This window comes from Emys orbicularis, chromosome 14 (assembly GCF_028017835.1).
Source record: "Emys orbicularis isolate rEmyOrb1 chromosome 14, rEmyOrb1.hap1, whole genome shotgun sequence".
Lineage (NCBI taxonomy): Eukaryota > Metazoa > Chordata > Testudines > Emydidae > Emys > Emys orbicularis.
Genome location: NC_088696.1, coordinates 42980726 through 42998819, shown reverse-complemented (window position 1 = coordinate 42998819; position 18094 = coordinate 42980726). Strand labels below are relative to the sequence as shown.

Genomic DNA, 18094 nt, shown 5'->3' with positions numbered 1-18094 from the left:
TATAAGCTAAAGGGCTTAGCCCCAAGTGTGTGTCGTAACAAAGAGCTGCTGCCGCTGTGGAGATGCTGGCCCTTGCTGGAGGTGCCCCTGCAAAGTCTCTGCCTGCTGCTGACCTCGCGGTGGAGCTTTTAGCTTACTGCGAGGCCGCCTGCTGCTCTCCAGGCAGGCGGGGAGCTGAGCCCTCAGCCGTAGCTGCAGGGGTCAGATTCCCTTCACCTGCCAGGGGTTGGACACCTCAGGTGGGACCAACATCCCCAGCAGCAGCTTGGGAGGGACTGACTCCTGTATTGTAGGCTGGGCAAGCTGGCTTGTACCTGAGTACCAGTGCATGGGGACAGGCCTTGAAAGCTCTTAGATGTGCTCACAGACGGTAAATGGTTCCCTCTGTAGAGGCTGCTCCCTGCCACAACCCCCCGATCATGCATTGGGACAACCTCTCTATAGCACCTTCCACCCCACAAGTTCAGGGGTCTCTGCAAACAGGAGTGGCACTTCAGTACACCCCAGTGGGGCAGGCTTATCTCCACTTCCCTGGGGGAAAACTGGGATACCAGGGGCTGGGAGTGGAGTTAAAACAATAAGCCAGTTGCCTGGCTCCCTGGAATAGAACCCAGGAGCCCTGGCTCCCAGCAGGCTGTCTACACCTAAATAGGGGGTGGATTTGCCAAACTCTGGGGCGCCCTCAAAATTCCTTCCAGTGCACCCAGGTTGGACCAGAGCTTTTGATTCCCAAACACGAGGGAGATCAGTCACATCCCCAAAGTGTTGGCCAGGAGCAAGATTTCCTGCCCACATGCTGCTCTTTGTTGTTGCTCCATGTGGAGCTGGGTCCTGGGTTCCCACAGATCCTTGCCTCAATCTTCGCTGTAACCACTAGGGAACAGCTTGTTCCCACTGTCTCTCTGGGGAGTGGGGGTGGGAGCACGTTTGTTTCTTTTCCCACCCCACGTATTGAGAATCAGACCCAGAGGTGGAGTTAGGGAAGATGCAGAGGCAAAGCAGTGGAGTACCCGTCTGCCTCACACACGGGTGATGTGTGTGCTGTTCCTTTAATGCAAAACGTTTCCAGATTTCCCAATGCTAGTGCACACAAAACCAACAACAAAATCCCATCCTTGCTAATCAAAACCAGGCCTGCAATCGGCCAGCAGTTTGCTTCAGACTCCTGCTCGAGGGAACAAGGCGTTGGCCAGCAAAATGTCAGAGCTTCTATTTATGGAAAATGAGCCCTTGGTTTTGATCGAGGGTGGGGGGAGGGGGGAGAACCAGAATTATATTGGGCTTAAAATGCCTGCTCCAGCGGGTAGGCAGGCGTGTGAGGGGAGTGTCAGAGGTCACCAGGCTCCTCACAGCTGCCTTCCTGGCTCCCTACACAGGGTTTCCCAGGAAGCTTTCCAGGGCAGTTCTTGCTTCTGCAGCCCTGGCTGCTGGATGTGCATCCTAGCCTGCAGCCCTAGAAACTGGCTCCTCGCTGCCCCTGAGCCTGCGGCGAGCCTTGCTCAACTGACCCAACCTTGCCGGGTTCTTGGGGGCAGGGAGGGAGGCTTTTGTCTAAGGGCCAAGGCAGTGCTGAGCCGCACGGCGGAGGGTGCAGGCAGAGAGACCGTCAGGGTAGAGGGTAATGAAGGGCTCTTCTCTTTTCCCCCCAGCACTGACTGGATCATGGGGTTTGGGCCCTGACTGGCTGTAATTGCCCCCAGAGGCGCTCAAGCCAGGGTGTTAGCCCCCCGGGGCTGATATGTGTCTCTTGCGCGGTTCAGGTGGGAATCTGTGCCCAGAGGCAACTCCATTGTGGGTGGGGATGGGCCTGGAAAGAGTGATAGGCATGGGGCCACTTGCCCTGTGCGACTGCATGTGGAGGAGCCGCTTCCATGCTGCGTTAGCTGTGGATGGGAAGCCGGGAGATATGTCGGCGTGTCCGCTAGGAGTTCAGGGGGTGGGGAGCCGGGGGATCCCTTCGGCGTGCCCGCTGGGAGTTCGGGGGGTGGGGAGCCCAGGGGATCCCTTCGCGTGCCCGCTGGGAGTTCGAGGGTGGGGAGTCGGGGGATCCCTTCAGCGTGCCCGCTGGGAGATTGGGGGGAGCCGGGGGGGGGGGATCCCTTTGCGTGCCCGCTGGGAATTCGGGGGTAGCCCGGGGGGGGGGGGGGATCCCTTCGGCGTGCCCGCTGGGAGTTCAGGGGGTGGGGAGACGGGGGATCCCTTCGGCGTGCCTGCTGGGAGTTCAGGGGAAGCCGGGGGGGGATCCCTTCGGTTTGTCGGCTGGGAGTTTAGGGGGGATCCCTTCAGCGTGCCCGCTGGGAGTTCGGGGGGGGGATCCCTTCGGTTTGCCCGCTGGGAGTTCGGGGGTAGCCGGGGGCGGGGGGGATCCCTTCGGCGTGCCCGCTGGGAGTTCAGGGGGAGCCGGTGGGGGGGATCCCTTCGGTTTGCCGGCTGGGAGTTCATGGCGGAGTGGGATGGACCGTCAGGAAGGCTGAAGGGTGGGGTGTCCTTTCTCTCCTGGTCAGACACTGTACGGCCCTTTTGGAGGCTGTTCTCCCCTGCCCCATTCAGCATCTCTCCTTGAGGAATTGGTGCCAGGGAGGGGTTGTATAGACTGGAAAACACGCTCCCCTGCGCTTGCAGAAGTGATGGGTTCAGGAGAACCCGGTCTCTCTGCCTTTGAGACATGCTCAGAGCCCATCTGTGCCCTTGGCTTTCCCAGGGGGAGGGAGTGTGTTTGAGCTCTCATGCAGGTCAGGGTGGATGCCCAGCGTGGTCCCTTGTGTCTGGAAGGGAGCGTGGGGGCAGATGCTCAGTAGATGCTGATCTAGCTGAAGTTTGTGTATTTTCGAGGTGCCTAGAGGGTGGGCCCAGAGCCTGGAAGGAATACTCTTGGCACTGATGTTTGTCTGCCAGAGGAAGAGCCTCCGTGCATACTTTGCCCCTGGATGCCCTAGGCGCCTGATTGTGAACTGGTACCTGTGACAGGCATGGCCATTTCCTGCAATGTTCTGGACAAACCTGAGTGAATTAAGTTTAAGTATCTTAGTAGCTCATCGTATTAAAAATGCAAATGTTTGTGTTACTGTGGGGTCGTCTGTAGCGGCTCTAGGACAGTGTAAACCCTGGGGAGGGTTATGAGTTTCAAGGAACCAACAGGTGTGCAGGACAAGAGGGAACTGGAAGTTGAGTGGGTTTCTTGGAAAATGCTGGGCGGTGGGCAATGCAGATTCCCGTCGCCCGACCCTTCCTTTTGAAACTGCTTTGAGAAGAAACCCATGGCCTGCTGCTCACCTGCTCCCAGGGTCCCAAGATCAAAAACCCAAACTGTATAAAGGGGTGACTCTCAGATCGGGGGTGGTGCTTGTTCTGAGCCAAAGGTTTTACAAATGTGTGCCCACAGAAAAACCTCTGTGGGGGGGTTTGAAGGACTGACTCCTACCAGAGCCCTAGCTAGAGTGATCTCTGGGAAGCTTATTAGCGGGCATATGGGTTCTCGGATTGGTTAATATGTTTTCTCTGTAATGCTTTCACCTTGAGAATAAATGTGCTTTGTAGGAAAAGCTCGGTGCTACCTTTATACCTCTGAGGAGAGGGAAAAGCAGGCTGGGTTAGGCAAGCTTGTTGGGGAATTCGCACTGCAGGCAGGGAACTGTGCGGCCTGGAGAAATCCTGGTCAGGAGTGGGGTGACGCAGGTCGCTGCCGAAGAGAGCTGATGCCTGAGGAGCAGGGAGCCTAAAAGTGAGGGGCCCTTGCTGGACTATAGAGGGGGAAATACAGGGCCAGTTGCCCTGAATTGTGACAGTACCATATTCCATCATCATCAGAGGGAATAAATGCTACCTGTTCACTGCAGGGGAATGGCACTCAGTCCCTGTGGCAGGCGAGTTAATGTGGCTATTTTTTTAACCTGAATAACTTCCTTCCCCTTTGATTCGGTAGCTTACAAGAGAATGGTGCTTGGTGACATTTTCAGTGTTGGCCTAACTCTGCTCCTAATGAAGATGGTGATAAAATTCCATTCAGTGGGAGCAGAGCTGGGCAGCCCCGCATGCTTCTGAAAATCTCATCCTTAGTCCTGGCGTAATACATCTCCTCTGCACAGCAACTTCCTGGCATCCCGTGTAGCTGGGATCTGTCCCACTGCACAGCTGGGGAGAGATGGGCACAGAACTGCCAGAGGAGCTGGGGTTAGAACTTGGCGTTCCGTGCTCAGACCTCGGTGGTAGCAGCATTCCCTGTCCAATAAAATCACTATTGCCCAAGGCTATTGCATACAGGAAGAGCCAGAGGAAAGGGGTGTGGGGTCAGGGGTAACAGCAGGAGGAAGAGAAGATCTGAAGAAATGAGATTTTTTTTTACCCACGAAAGCTTATGCCCAAATAAATCTGTTAGTCTTTTTAAGGTGCCACCGGACTCCTTGTTGTTTTTGTGGATACAGACTAACACGGCTACCCCCTGATAGCAGGAGGAAGGATATTTTTGCCCTTGACTCTCAAGTCCTGCGCACTGCTTGACTGCTCATCATCTCTCTGCGCCAAGACAGCTGGGTTTGGTTACCAGTCCCAGCCCTCTCCCGAAGGTTGCTGGGGTGATTCCGGCTCCCTGCAGTGCCGTGGTGCCTCCCTGGCAGTTCGCTGTGGCACTAAGATTTGTTTCCCGCTGCACTGCACCAGGTTTGACTTGAAATAAGCAAGCAACTCATCCCCAGGGCGGTCTCCCTTCCTTTCCAGCAACCTCGCTAGCTCCTGTTTGAGGCTGCCACTCGCCATGGTATACCAATAGGGGCCGTATCCTGACCCAAGCGGCCTCCTGGCCAGTTGGTTGCGGTGCTGATCACCGAGGGGGGAAGTGTTTAATCCCAAAAGCACATGTCTGCAGCCAGTTATGCAAGAGTAATTGATATCAATGGGCTTATTTATTGCTGCCCGTTCCATTTGAACACAGTCCATAAAGAACGTTAGATTAGGTTACGTAAAGCTCTGCACAGAGAATCTAATTGTCGGCCAGCCCTGCGTCACTAATTGTACCAGCGGCGCCTTGAGCTGCTCCTGCTGCCCCCGAGTCCCAGCCCCCTGCTCCTAGCATAGGAAAGCCACGTGGGTAGAGGGATTCTGCTGTGCACGCTGAGCTTCGCAGGACCCAGGGTAGAAAGTTGCCAGGAAAGCACCGCTTTCCTTCTCCTGTTTAGGAGAGTGCGGAGGATGCTGTGGCACTGGTTTTCCAAAATTCTGCCGGGAATTGTGTGCTGGTGAAAGCTGCTGGGCTGACAGCCCTGCCGATGGAGTGTGGCTGGGCTGACTTCTCCACTCTTCCCTGCAGAGAGCTTTCAGCCCTTGGAATCCTGCCAGCAAGGTGGGCACTTGTAAGGATGCCTTAGTGATGTGGGAGCCCATCCCCACCAACTGGACTGAGCCTTCTCTTCCTCCCTCTGCATGACACTTCAGTATCCCATCTTCCACCCTTCTGGGTTCCTCCAGCCCTGAGCTCTCCCAAACCTGCTGTAAATAGGTCTTCTCACCCACTGCCTACTTGCTGCTCGAGATCAGTACTCTATGAAATGCTGCTCCCTGCGGTATCCTGCTATTAGCCTCCCTGGACTCTGAGTAGCAGCTGTTCATTACAGTGTTTCCTTTGTGTTTTGATCCACCTTGGGACACTTCCGCTTCAGCCCTTGGCTGTTTATTGTCTTTAATAGCCTCTTGTGAGGGATCTTGTCAAAAGCAGTTTAAAAATCCAAGCAAATTATGTTCAACAGGGTCTCTCTCCTTCATCCAAAGCTTGACTGACTCTTTCAGAGCCTCCAGAGCAGAGTAGAAAGGCAGGTTTACCCCCCTAGAGCCCTGCTGCTTTGGCGTCATTGTGTGCTCATCCCAAGTCTTGCGTTACTAGGTCCTCAGTCTGACTCGTGGACAGCTTCCTTCTGCTTTAAGAATTTGTTTAAAAAACATATTAGCAAAATCTGCTCTTCACCTGCCAAGAGGTGTAACTTTCTACAATGAACGATCTTCATAGATTTTAAGGCCAAAAGGGACTGATCAAATCTAATATGGATTGTCCTAAAATAAGCAGTATCACAAGGAAGGACCAAAGCAAGTCATAGTTCTATCCTGTAGCTAGCAGTACAGCAGCACCATGAAGCTGTTTTTTATTCAGGGAACTTCTAACAACAGCCAGGATTGTAGTTGAAACAGTCATGTTAGTGTAGCGACACATAAGCATGGCCTAGATCAAGTAACTTGTGTCAACATAGGTGTACTGGACGTTTAATGAAGGAGGAGACGGTTAGCGAGCAGTGATAGCAATCCTGTATCTCTGGGTTGCCTTTCAGCCAGGAGAGACCCTGAAGCACTTGTTGCCTGGCATCACGAACTGAAATCCCTTTGCCCAGTACAGAAGTGCAGCCATCCCTAGAGTGAAATGGGACAGCTCTCCAGAAGGGGATGAATGACTGCACAACCTTAGGACAAGGAGTGAAGGACGGTGTCTAACCAAAACTACAGGAAGGGAATCTAGGCAGAGCACGTTTGGCCAAGACACTAGAGCTGTCAGCCTTCACTTGTGCAAAAAGTTCCATAAGATGGTTTAAAATCTCATTCAAAAGATGAGCACTCCAGCAGCACAGCCCCCCACACCAGCCAAGCGGGGGCACTGGTTCTCCAGGGACGTTGGAGAGAAGAATGCCACCTATTGAGTCACCAGCACCACTTCCTATTGCCCTTGAGTTTTCCCATGAAATCACCGCCCTAGTTTGACCCTGTTTAGCTTATGGGATGTGATGAGATCACAGCTTGAAGCCATATGCAACGGAGGATGCTTATTGTTCTCTAAGCCAGAGGCCTCAGCCTTCAGCCACGCATCCAGCACGTGCTATCAGAAGTCACCATATGCTGCCACTGCTGCCTCGGAGAGCGTAGGCACAGCACTGGCAAGGAGAACTAGCCTTGTGATCTTTCTCAGAGCTCCTGCAGCAGCACCTGTCTGGCACGTTCCATCGGAGCGCGCTGGGAGTGTTCCATCGGCAGACCGACAGCCCCGACCCCCCAGCCAGTCAAAGCAAAGATTCGCCAAGCAGCTTGCTAATGCCCCAGCCCCTTCAGGAACGCACATGCTGCTGCTTTTGCCTTCATAAATGTCCATCGGATGCCTCCAGGTGATAGTTCCAGTTTCTGGTTTGGTTTACCTGATGGTGAGTGTCACTTCCTGGGTACTGGGATGCAAACACGGAGACGGCCGGCGCGCTGAACACCGTCAGACAATCAGCTGGACAATGTGTTACTCTTTCTCCATCCGATTAAATCTTCTATGAGGAATTTGCCCCCTACTTTAATGGGGAAGGAAAGGGGGTTTATGAATGCAACTGAGAACCCTACAGTACCTGTATCACGGAGCACCCCACTGTTAAGTGCTCAGTGCCTGGTTATGGCATGAGTGCTTGGAAGAGTCCCAGTGGTGCACTAGGGGATGTTGTTTATAGGTAGCTTTGGAATCCACTCTCAGACTGTCCTTCCCCTCCCTCTCCATGTCCTTGGGTCCTGTCAGCCTAAGGATAAGAAAGGAGACACATTTCCAGCACTCAGCATTACCCCGGAGCATGCTATAGATAAGTAGTATCCTTGGTGCCCAAGCCCACCCAGAGCTTATCTGAATAGGATTCTGGTGAGAGCCGGATCTAGTGAAGTTAGTCAAGTTAGAGAACCCAACACCAGGCAGGATCCAGCCCAGCAGGTTGCTAGTGGCTGTGTCTACAGTAGGATATTTTCTGTATTGGTCAAGTTGAGCCCATGATCCAGTGAGAAATGTTGGTGGTAGATCCTAGTGTAGACAAGGGGGAAAGCATCGCTTTGCTGGCTCAACTAGCTGACCTCTGCTAATGTGGTCCTCAGACATTGGGGACTTTCTGCACTGAAATGCCTCCCTGTAATTGTAATGAACTCGGACAAGAAATTCTTAATGAATGTCATGCACGTTAGGGGAAGTCCCCATCTCCTCCCCCCCCCCCCCCCCCCGAAAGTCTCTGCATGTCACTGAGTGGGCTTCAGGAGAAGGCGCGTTGTATGGATTATTCTACATTGAAAATAAAATGAGACTTGAAGGTTTTAAGCCTGTTTTTTGCCCAGTGACGACAAGGGAATGGATCACGTCCTTCTCCGGGTTCTCAAGGTACTGAAGGCTGTTGGACCGGGGCTTCTTCTAGCACAGAATAGCAAAGCCAGCGTTGGGCAGCATTTCAGGTGTCCTTGAACAAACCATCCAGAACCGCAAGGGCTAGGGAGACATGGAGGCATCGCAGACCAAACAGAAAATCCTAAAATCCAAACAAACGCTGAGGAAAATCTGGGGTTTGGTTTCTAGTGAAAAATGTTAAAAACCTGGCGAATGCTGCAGTTTGCTAAGCAGAACATTCCGGCTGTGACCAGCTGAGCCCCCGTGATACAGCTTATGAAGCACCCTGTATCAGCAGAACTGTGCGGAGCTGGGCTGTTATAAAGGAAACAATAGTGACAAAGTGTATTTGTAGGAGCACGTCCGTCGTAACCCCCACACCACCATGTTCGAGTGGACTGGGAGTCAGGAGATCTGGATCTGACTCTTGACTCTGCCACATATTTGTTGGATGTCCTTGCAGAACTCTCATAACCTGTTTGTGCCTCGGTTTCCCTATCTGTAACATGGAGACAGTTCTTACCTGCCTTTGTGAAGTGTTCTGGGAGCTGGGTGGGAGGCACTGCCCCATGGGAGTCAAGGTAGCGGAACTAGTCCTCGGCTGGAGCACTAACCTTTAGGTCTGCATGCAGGCACCTTGAACAGCTGTCAGGAAATGCTCCCTCCAGGTCACACAATGCCAGAAGCAATCCAGAGGGAGCAGTGGAAAGCCCCTGTGATATTTGAGTTGCGTGAGGGGGAGGGCAGAGAACGCTGTTCCGCACATCTAGAATACCCTGTTCCATTCTGAGCATCTCTGCTCCACAGGGGCATGGCCAAAACAGAGGAGAGTCAGGAAAAGGCAACAAAAATGAGTGCGCTAAAGGGAGTGGTGGAAACGCCATTGGTTGGAACACTGGGCTGGTTCTGAACACAGCACTGGAGAACAGGCTGCAGGGGATAGTGCTGTCATGGCCCCGGGGGAAGCACTTGGATGTGACCAGATAGGTCTTTTCCATCCCCGATGTCCCTACACCACACAGGGGCACCTTCCCAGAGGGGTGTGGTGTATGGATCTGCTATGATGGTCACAGACTGGAGTAAATAACCCTCTTTCTCCCTTTTTCTCTCTTTTTGACATACAGGCAGCTTTGTCTGCTTCTCAATGCTGAAAACATCTTCCACTCCATGGCAGACATCCTGCTGCGGGAAGAGGACCTCAAGTTTGCCTCGACTATGGTCCACACTCTCAACACAATACTGCTCACTTCCTCCGAGCTCTTCCAACTGCGAAACCAGCTCAAGGACCTGAAGACCCCGGTATGTTGAACAGGAACACTTCCTCATTAAACAGGCTCTCCCCACCTCTTACCTCTCCGTGTGCAGGTGACCGAGGCTGTCATGTACCCAGGGCCCCTAGCAATCCTAGGGCAGAGTTGTCCCCTCAGGACATAGGCTGACATCTGACAGGTTTCTCTTGGAATGAATTAAGGGACTTGGCTGAGGGGAAGGAGATGCCTAGCCTTTTTCTCTGGCCAGTACATAACCTCCGAGCCCCTTTGCTTCTCCTGTCTGTCTCACATACTTGCCTCTTGGTGCCCTAAACAGCAGCCCCGTCTTAAGACTTGATGGTAAGGAGCTGCTCAGTATTTTGCCTGGTGTCTGCCTTACACTCGTGTTCCCCACAGGGTACGGTCCAGGGGCTCGTGTTCAAGGAGGAAGAGAGCATCATGCAAGGGTTAGGATTTGGGTCTGATTCTTCGCTTTACCATTGACAGTGTGGCCTTGGGAGTCCTCTAACCTGCTCCTGACTCAGTTGATTTACTCTTGGCTTGAGCTTTCCCTGGTAGATGTTGAGGCTTAACAGTTGTACGGTGCTTTGAGGTCATAAGAAGCGATAGTGGGTCAGACCAAAGGTCCATCTACCCCAGTATCCTGTCTTCTGACAGTGGCCAATGCCAGGTGCCCCAGAAGGAGTGAACAGAACAGGCAATCAAGTGATCTAGCCCCTGTCATCCACTCTCAGCTTTTGGCAGTTGGAGGCTTAGGGACACCCAGAGCATGGGGTTGCATCCATGACCATTTTAGCTAATAGCCACTGATGGACCTATTCTCCATGAACTTATCTAGTTCTTTTTTTAACTCATTCATGCTTTGGGCCTTCACAGCCTCTCTTGGTAATGAGTTCCACAGGTTGACTGTGTTGTGGGAAGAAGTGCTTCCTTATGTTTGTATTAAACCTTCTGCCTATTAATTTCATTGGGTGACTTTTGGTTCTTGTGTTATTTACCCCTTTACATAACTCTTAGTCACTTTCTCCACACCATTCATGATGTTATAGACCTCTATCCTATCCGCCCTTAGTCATCTGTTTTCTAAGGTGAACGGTCCCAGTCTTCTTAATCTCTCCTCACATGGAAGCTGTTCCATACCCCTAATCATTTTTGCTGCTCTTTTCTGAACCTTTTCCAATTGTAATGTATCTTTTTCTACATGGGGTGACCAGAACTGCGCGCAGTGTTCAAGGTGTGGGTGTACTAGTTTTATATAGTGGCATTATGATATTTTCTGTCTTATTATCTATCCCTTTCCTAATGGTTCCTAACAGGCTGTTTGCTTTTCTGTCCTTGGTTGGAAGGGGCTATCTATGTGCAAAATGTGACCATTGTTCTTTGTTATTGCTTGAAGGAAGGATGGGTCCAAGAGCAGTGTGTGACTAGACCTGATTTATGTAGGGTCCGTATACACATTTCCTATCCTATTGGAAGCCATAATCCTCAGTAATGTGACTAACTGTTGCCAAGAAAGATGCTGATATCTCAGGAAAAAAACAGTCACTTTAGTTTGGGACTGAGCAGTTAGGGGTAGTGTGTACCTGTCTTTGTACACTGCATCATGACGCCGGAAGAGAGAAGCAGGTTACTATGTCAAGGAAGCCGTGAATCCAGATTGAACATTGCAAGTTCCATTGAAATCCAGTTTTGGACTTTCCCCAGTCTCCTGTGATTGGAATCTCTATGTTCAGTCTCTCCCCAGAGGAGTGGTCCTTGCACACAACCTGTCCTGTATTCGGGTACTTCCTAGAGGCCTGAAACAAGATCAGGGCCCCGTTGTGCTGGTGCTTTGCAGACACAGACAGTACCTGCCCCAAAGTGCTTAGGATCTAAATAGATGACAAAGGTGGGGAGAAATGGAGGTGCACTGAGACCAGCTGAGGTCCCATAGGAAGAATGGCAGAGCTCAATCGGATCTAGATCTCCCAAGCTCCAGACCAGTGTCTGGCTGTGGGACCCCCTCCCTCCCTAGGCTGGGTATTAAAATTCCCCTGAGTGCACACAAATCCCCCAGTGGGAACTGGTGCCAGGGCCCTCTCTGCCAAGCTGGAGTGTGAATGTTTTTAATTGCTGGAGGCAATTGTCAATGGTGGTGCCTGGGGGGGCTTGGAGGCAGTTCCAAGTTTTGCGGCCCCCACTTCTGAGGGGGTTTCTGGTGCACACTGCTGAGCAGAGAGCAGCCACTGTTGTGTAAGCTGATCCCATGGCACACAAGCCTTTCTGTCATGGGTCCCCCACAGCCACGGGTACTCCCTAGCAGCTGACATCTGCCTCCCAGCTCCCAAAACAGGCGCACGCTAGGAAGGGGACAGGTGATGGTGGTAGCATCACCCCATCACATTCCTCTCAAAGCCCCTCTGCTTCAGCTGTTCACCCCTGAGGAGTTTGCGGTGCTCCCTGGGTCCCAAAGCAGGTGCTGCTGCCTGGGGAAATGAAGGCCCTGGGAGGCAGGGTGCAGGGGTGAGCTCTCCGGAAGGCAGTTCTGGGGACTGAAGGGTGGAGAGCCTCCCCCGTGCCAGCTGGAGACTCAACCCTGCACTGTCCCTGTGTCCAAGACCGCGCCCTAGCCTCAGCCTTGGCTCCAGAGGCGGTGGGGTCTGAGCATTAGCAAGGCCTGCCTGTGAGCGCGCTGAGCCTCTGCCCGTCGTGGAGGAAGCGTTAACGCAGCTGTAACGTTGCTCTCAAAGGAGACAGTCGCCCTGTAGCTCCCTGGGAGCTGGCTGCCTGGGAAGCTGACATCAGCTGAATTCTTTTCTAGACATCCTGTGTTTTCCCAAGACTGCCCTGATTTCTTCAGCACTCCTGTTTTCTTGGTGTTTAAAGGGGCTGGCGCTAGCCTGGCAGCTCTCCATTCAGAGCCCTCCCGCGCCTTCTTGTTGGCCATCAGTCAGGTGAACGCACCTCCGAGAGCTAGGTAAATAGCCAGCACCTGCAGGGGGCATCAGTTCTGGGGCCCTCGGTGTCACCCCTCCCGACGCCGAGGGCTGCAAAAGGCGCCGCTCCAGAGCTAGGTCTGAGGCTGGCATCCCCTGTTCCATCCCGCTGCCAGTCTGGGGTGAGGTCTGTGTCCTGGCTCCCTGGCACTCAGTTCAGAGCTCTCCTTTGTAATCAGGCCTGTGTTGGTAGACAGCCTTCAGACCCAGTCCTTCGGTGCGTCTTGCAGCTCGCCGCCCACACACAGGAGCGCAGCAGGCTCTGTCGGCAGCCACTGTGCTCCTGCCTTTCTTGTCATTCAAGCTGTGTCAAGATAGTGCAGACCCCCGCCGTGCGCTCTGCTGCTCCGAGGGGTTCAGACGACTCCTCCGTGGGCCAGGGCAGAGAAGGAGCCGACATGCCTCAGGTTGTCGGCCGCAATAGGCAGCCTTCCCAAACCACTAACTACTAAGGAGGACTATTGGCTATTTCTGCAGAGGGAAACACCCAAACACATGTCGGCCCCTCCTTTCTACCCCTTGCTGTGCCTGTGCTCCCCGGCCTCACAGAGTTCTCCGGTTCCGCACACAATAGCGTCCACATGATGATACCAGAGTTAAGGGTCTGTCGGTTTCCTTCATGACCCCTTATTAGTCAGCTGGCTTGAAACTTGGCGTGGAAGATCCCAGCCCAGGGGAGATTTCTTCCACTCCACCCCAATTTTGGATAATACTGGATAACTTGTGCATTGATATTTTACAATCATAGAGCTCCCCTTACCCCGAAGAGCTTTCATATAATACGATGGAAATGCAGCCAGTGCTGGTGTGGAGGGCAGCAACCTAGTGCCACGATGCACAACAGTCTGCCAGCCACCCAGAGCAGACCCTGTGTTCTTATAACAGCTTTATGAGACCTGATTTCCAGCCGGCTCCACAAATGCTTGCATGAAAATGTATGAAGAGCTGTGCATGAGTTTCTCCGGCATTGACCACAGCTGTGCACAGTTATGGTAATTGCACATGCAAATAGCCAGGGAGCTGGAGATGGTCATTTGCATTTATAAATACCACAGCTTCATGCACTATTGCACAACTTAGGAGTGTATTGGTATGTTCAGAAGTCCGGAAATCTAGCCCTTACTATTGTTCCAGGAGACCCACAGAATCCAGATTTGGATGGCTGCAGGGTTGAGTTGGCCCGGCTGAGCAGTGACCTTCTGGCTGCAGGCACTCTGTGTTTGGAACCTGAGGCCCTGCACACTACACCACCCCTCCATCCGTGGGTCTAACTCCCGCTTGCTTTCTTTTCCCCAGGAGAGTCGTAACCTGTTCTGCTGTCTCTACCGCTCCTGGTGCCACAACCCTGTGACGACTGTGTCCCTCTGCTTCCTCACCCAGAACTACAAACATGCTTACGACCTCATCCAGAAGTTGTATCCTTTTTGGTGCTGCTGGGGGTCTCCGAGGGAGTGGGCCGGGGGGGGAGCAGGAGGGTAGCAGTGGTAACACTTTGTAGCCTAAACAGGGCAGCAGACCTGCCAAGCTGACTCTCCCTGGCTCACAAGGTCAGAGCTGAGCAGCCAGCCGTGCCCCTGTTTTCATAACAAACAGTGGTGGAGTTAAACAGCTGATTAAGGATGGTCCCTAACAAGGCCATTTGCCATCCCCTGGGCCGGGAAGGAGCCTTGGGATATTGTTTGCGTAAGGGAACTGCAGCAAGGACCTGAGTTCACTGCCTACACCCCCTCTTGCAAGAAGCCTAAATAATTCTGAAAAAGTCTGAAACTCTCTCCTCTGGTGTGGTACCAGCCGATGGGGCTTTTCAGACAAAAGGAGCTGAAATACCGGGGTGTCTGCAAGTTGAGAGCGCAGCCTGTGGGATGAATTGGGTCAAAATTGCTCTGTGCTCATGACTAGGACAGCAGACAATTTTCTCCACAGTCTTCCTGCTGGGCCCTGCTTGTGAAACCAGTTCTCTGTTCCACAGAGCACAGAGAAAGCAGTGACCCAACACCCCAGCCCCTCCCCTTTGGGGAGGAAGGATGGGCCTGTGGCTAAGGGACCAGCCTGGGACTTTGGCGTTCTGAGTTCAAGTTCTTGCTCCGCCACAGACTTCTTCGGATACCTTGTGCAAGTGTTTTCGTGCTGTGTTTGTTAGGCCTGAAGACGTTTGGGGAGGCTGAGGTGCTCATTTGGACAGTTTCTTTCCTCGATCATGCTGCTTCTGTGGGGATGGGGAGGGAGAACATGGAGGGCGTGGGGCGTCCTATTCTTCCCATCCTTAACGGGGGACCCACTCAGAGCTGCAGGTCAGGGCTGGGGCTTGTTGGTGGGAGGCGGCATGGAGCAAGCTTGCCCTGTTACCTGGGCATTGGCTGAAGAAGAGGCCTTCAGGGCCACTGGACCTGCATCTTTCAGAATCTCTGAGATGGCCCTGACAAGTCGTCTCCTGGGCGTGATGTGCACACATCACAACTACAGCCGCTCTCTCCTTCATCCATCAGGCTGCCGTTGTAGCCGCCTTTGCCTGGCTCTCCCCAGGAAACAGGATGTGCTTCCAGAGCAGCCCCTAAGAAGGGGCAATCAGGGTTGGGTCAGCAGCACATCAGCGATTTGCCTGGACGCTGCCAGCCAGGGAGCTCACCTGTTTGCCAGGACAGGTTGCTGCGAAGGATGCGGCTGGCGGGAGTTGTTCACACGTGCATACACTTGAGCAGCTCCTTTGAATTCATCCACCCTTTCACCTCTTCTGGCTCCGTTATTTTCCCCTCCCCTCAGATGAGCTGGGAGCTCTGAGGAGCAGCATTCTTGCCCTGCTCCATAATGGTTTTAAGCGGAGAGTTATAGGATGTGGTTAGAAACTGCGTTTTCCTTCCTTCTCCACAGTGGAGTGAATGACCTGACTGGTGACAGACTGCAGCAAAGACGTTGCTTCTGGGCCAGCGGCTATGGTGCTCCCGTAACCTCACCCGTGAACAGGAAGCCAGCCTTCCACAGTTCCCAGGGACCCTAGCCTTTCTGGCTCACGTGGGACAGCGAATGGAGTTGCGGGTCTAGGATCATCCAGAGGAGTGAGCGCCCTCTCTGAGGGGCAGGCAGCACACACTACTTCACTTGCTGCTCTAAGTGCAGCAGAAAGCACAAGCACAAGCTCCTTCAGCCAGCAGGAGCTGGGAGCACAACACTCAGACCCTGCAGAGAGAGGGAACGTAGGGCTGCACAAAACCAAACACCCCTTCTCTGAGGCCCCGCCCCCCACTCACTCCAGCCCCCTCCCTCCGGGCTCGCTCCCCCCCCCCCCCCTTCACTCACTTTCACTGGGCTGGAGCAGGGGTTGGGGTGCGGCGTCTGGGAGGGAGTTAGGGTGCGCAAAGGGGTTCCAACCTGGGGCAGGAGGTTCGGGGTGCGGGCTCCAGACGGGCGGCACTTACCTCAGGCGGCTCCCGGTCGGCGGCGCAGCGGGGCTAAGGCAGGCTCCCTGCCCTGGCTCAGCGTTGCTCCTGGCAGCGGCCTGCCTGTCCGGCCCCTAGGCGGAAGTGCAGTCAGGCGGCTCTGCGCAGTGCACACTGCCCGCAGGCCCCATTGGCCACAGTTCCCAGCCTACAGGAGCTGCGAAGCCGGCGCTGGGGGAGGGGGCAGCACGCAGAGCTTCCTTGATCGCCCCTGCAGCCGCTTCCGGGGAGCTGTGCAGAGCCAGGGCAAGGAGCCTGCCTTAGCCTCGCTGCGCCGGTCGGCCCCCAACCAGCTCGACCCTCCCCTCATTACACAGGAGACCTTCCTTGCTGCGGGAGCGAGAGTAATGGCCCTGGAAGCGTTTCCTGGACTGGGGCTGGATATTTTCTCCCTCTGGTTCGTTTTTGTGGGTGCAGAGAGAGGAAAGCGCCGCAGGGCTGAGTTTATCTCCCCAGCAGGGAGCGCAATGGCTGGGGAAGAGAAGGGTCCCCTCCTCCTGTATCATTTACACTGGCAGGCACCCACTCTGTAGGGGCCGTTTCTGCAGCTGAGGCCACTGCCTCATGCAGCTCTCGGAGGGGTCACCCTGCTGTCCTTAAAGCCCCACCGTGCAATAGGGCCGTTCCCCTCTAACGGGGTACAAAGCTCAGCCCTGCGGCCACCATGGGCAGGGTGAAGGCGAAGGCAGGAGTCTCCGGTCCCAGGCCCTTCACTCAGAGGAGCCCCACACAGAGAGCAGCTGATGGCATTGTGCCAGCTGGCTTATGTCACTGACCTTCCTCTCCCCTGCTCCTGATCCCAGATGCACCCTGGGATCCATGTGCCCCCCCAGCTGCTGCTATGACAGCCGGCTGGTGGCTCCTGCGCTGCGTTCCTAGTGCTGATGCTTGCAATGCTATTCATATTACAGTAGCACCTATTGCCAGGGGTTGAATAGAGTCACTGCCCCAAAGAGTTTTCACAAGCAGTGGAGACCCCGACACGTGCCCCAGGGCAGCCTGTCTGTCCTTAGAAACACCCTGTGGCAGCTTGGGGGTCGGCCCATTTGTGTTATAACGGGGGGAGGGGTTGTCTCCCTCCATGCAGACAGAAAACGAGCGTTGTCCCGGTTGGATCTGAACCAGGGTTAATCATGGCCATTCCTGCAGCAGACCTGGGGCCTATGGGCTCATGCTCTGTCTGCTGCTTTATTTTAGTTTTCAGCACAAGTGTGATCCAGCTGTCACCCTTCCTGTGAGATTCTCGGCTCGCCTTGGCCCCTGTTGCTAGTTAAGCTGAGTGGTTCTTCACTCGGTTCCTTGGTTTATTTGGCCGGCTCATCCAGAGCCTCAAAAATGCTTCCTTGTTTAGAAAGCCCTGGGCAGAGGCAGCAGCTGAGGGCTCTGCTGGCGGGACCCAGACCAGTTTTCTGTGATTCTCCGGTAGTTCCATTGACATCACTGTTTATGTTGAGCATAATGATTATTTCCATGTGCCAGCAAAACATGAAACTCCCGAAGTACATTTCCCTAAGCACGGGCTTGATAGTGATCTAAGTGATCCCCTCTGCTGTGCACTAGAGTTCATCTTAGGAGATGGGAACGCTTTGGATTGGTGCCACGAGAGCCCTGTGCCGGCTGCAAGGGGAGGCTGTCACAATGCTAATGGTAACACTCGCTTTCCTTATGGAGAGCTCCTCGCAGTGATCTCTGTGGCCCACATTTGATAAACCCACTGCTGGCTTGAAGGGCAGCCTGACTTTCTCCAGGCTTGGAGAAACTCTTGGTTTAAAGAGTTGACTCCAGGTCCCCTTGAATTCTAGGCCGCCTCCTTCAACCTCCTACTTTGAGCCACTGCCTAATCATGCACCCTCCCCTCACTCTCATTTGTTGTGCAGCTTCCTGTAGGAGTCAGCTGTTTGCAGCTTGATGGTATGGGTGGATAGGTGGTGAACGGAGCAGTTACATTGAAGTAGGAGCTGGGGGTGGGGGTGTTAGAGCAGAAACCAAAATAAGCCAGAAACCAAAATCTCTCTCTCTCTCACACACACACACACACACACACACACACACACACTCACTCTCTCTCTCTCTCTCTCTCTCTCTCTCTACTGCCCATATTTAGAAAAGACTCGGTCACGTTTCCAGATCAGCACTTGCGTGCACCCAGCCAGGTAATTCTATGCACACACTGGTTGCTGGGCACTGATTTCCCATCTGCAGGTGCAGGTGTGATAGGTATAGCTGGAAACCTGACTCTGATGTGCAGGGCAACCCCAGCAGATACGC

The 18094-nt window shown here is 53.8% G+C and overlaps 1 protein-coding gene across 1 annotated transcript in view; it reads left to right on the top strand.

Annotated features, from left to right (window-relative positions):
* Positions 1-18094, top strand: part of VAC14 (VAC14 component of PIKFYVE complex) — a 204072-nt gene that overhangs the window by 166597 nt on the left and 19381 nt on the right. The window contains exons 15-16 of the mRNA XM_065416489.1: positions 9271-9445; positions 13689-13807. Coding sequence (XP_065272561.1) covers positions 9271-9445; positions 13689-13807 — 294 coding nt within the window. The remainder of the gene's footprint in view (positions 1-9270; positions 9446-13688; positions 13808-18094) is intronic.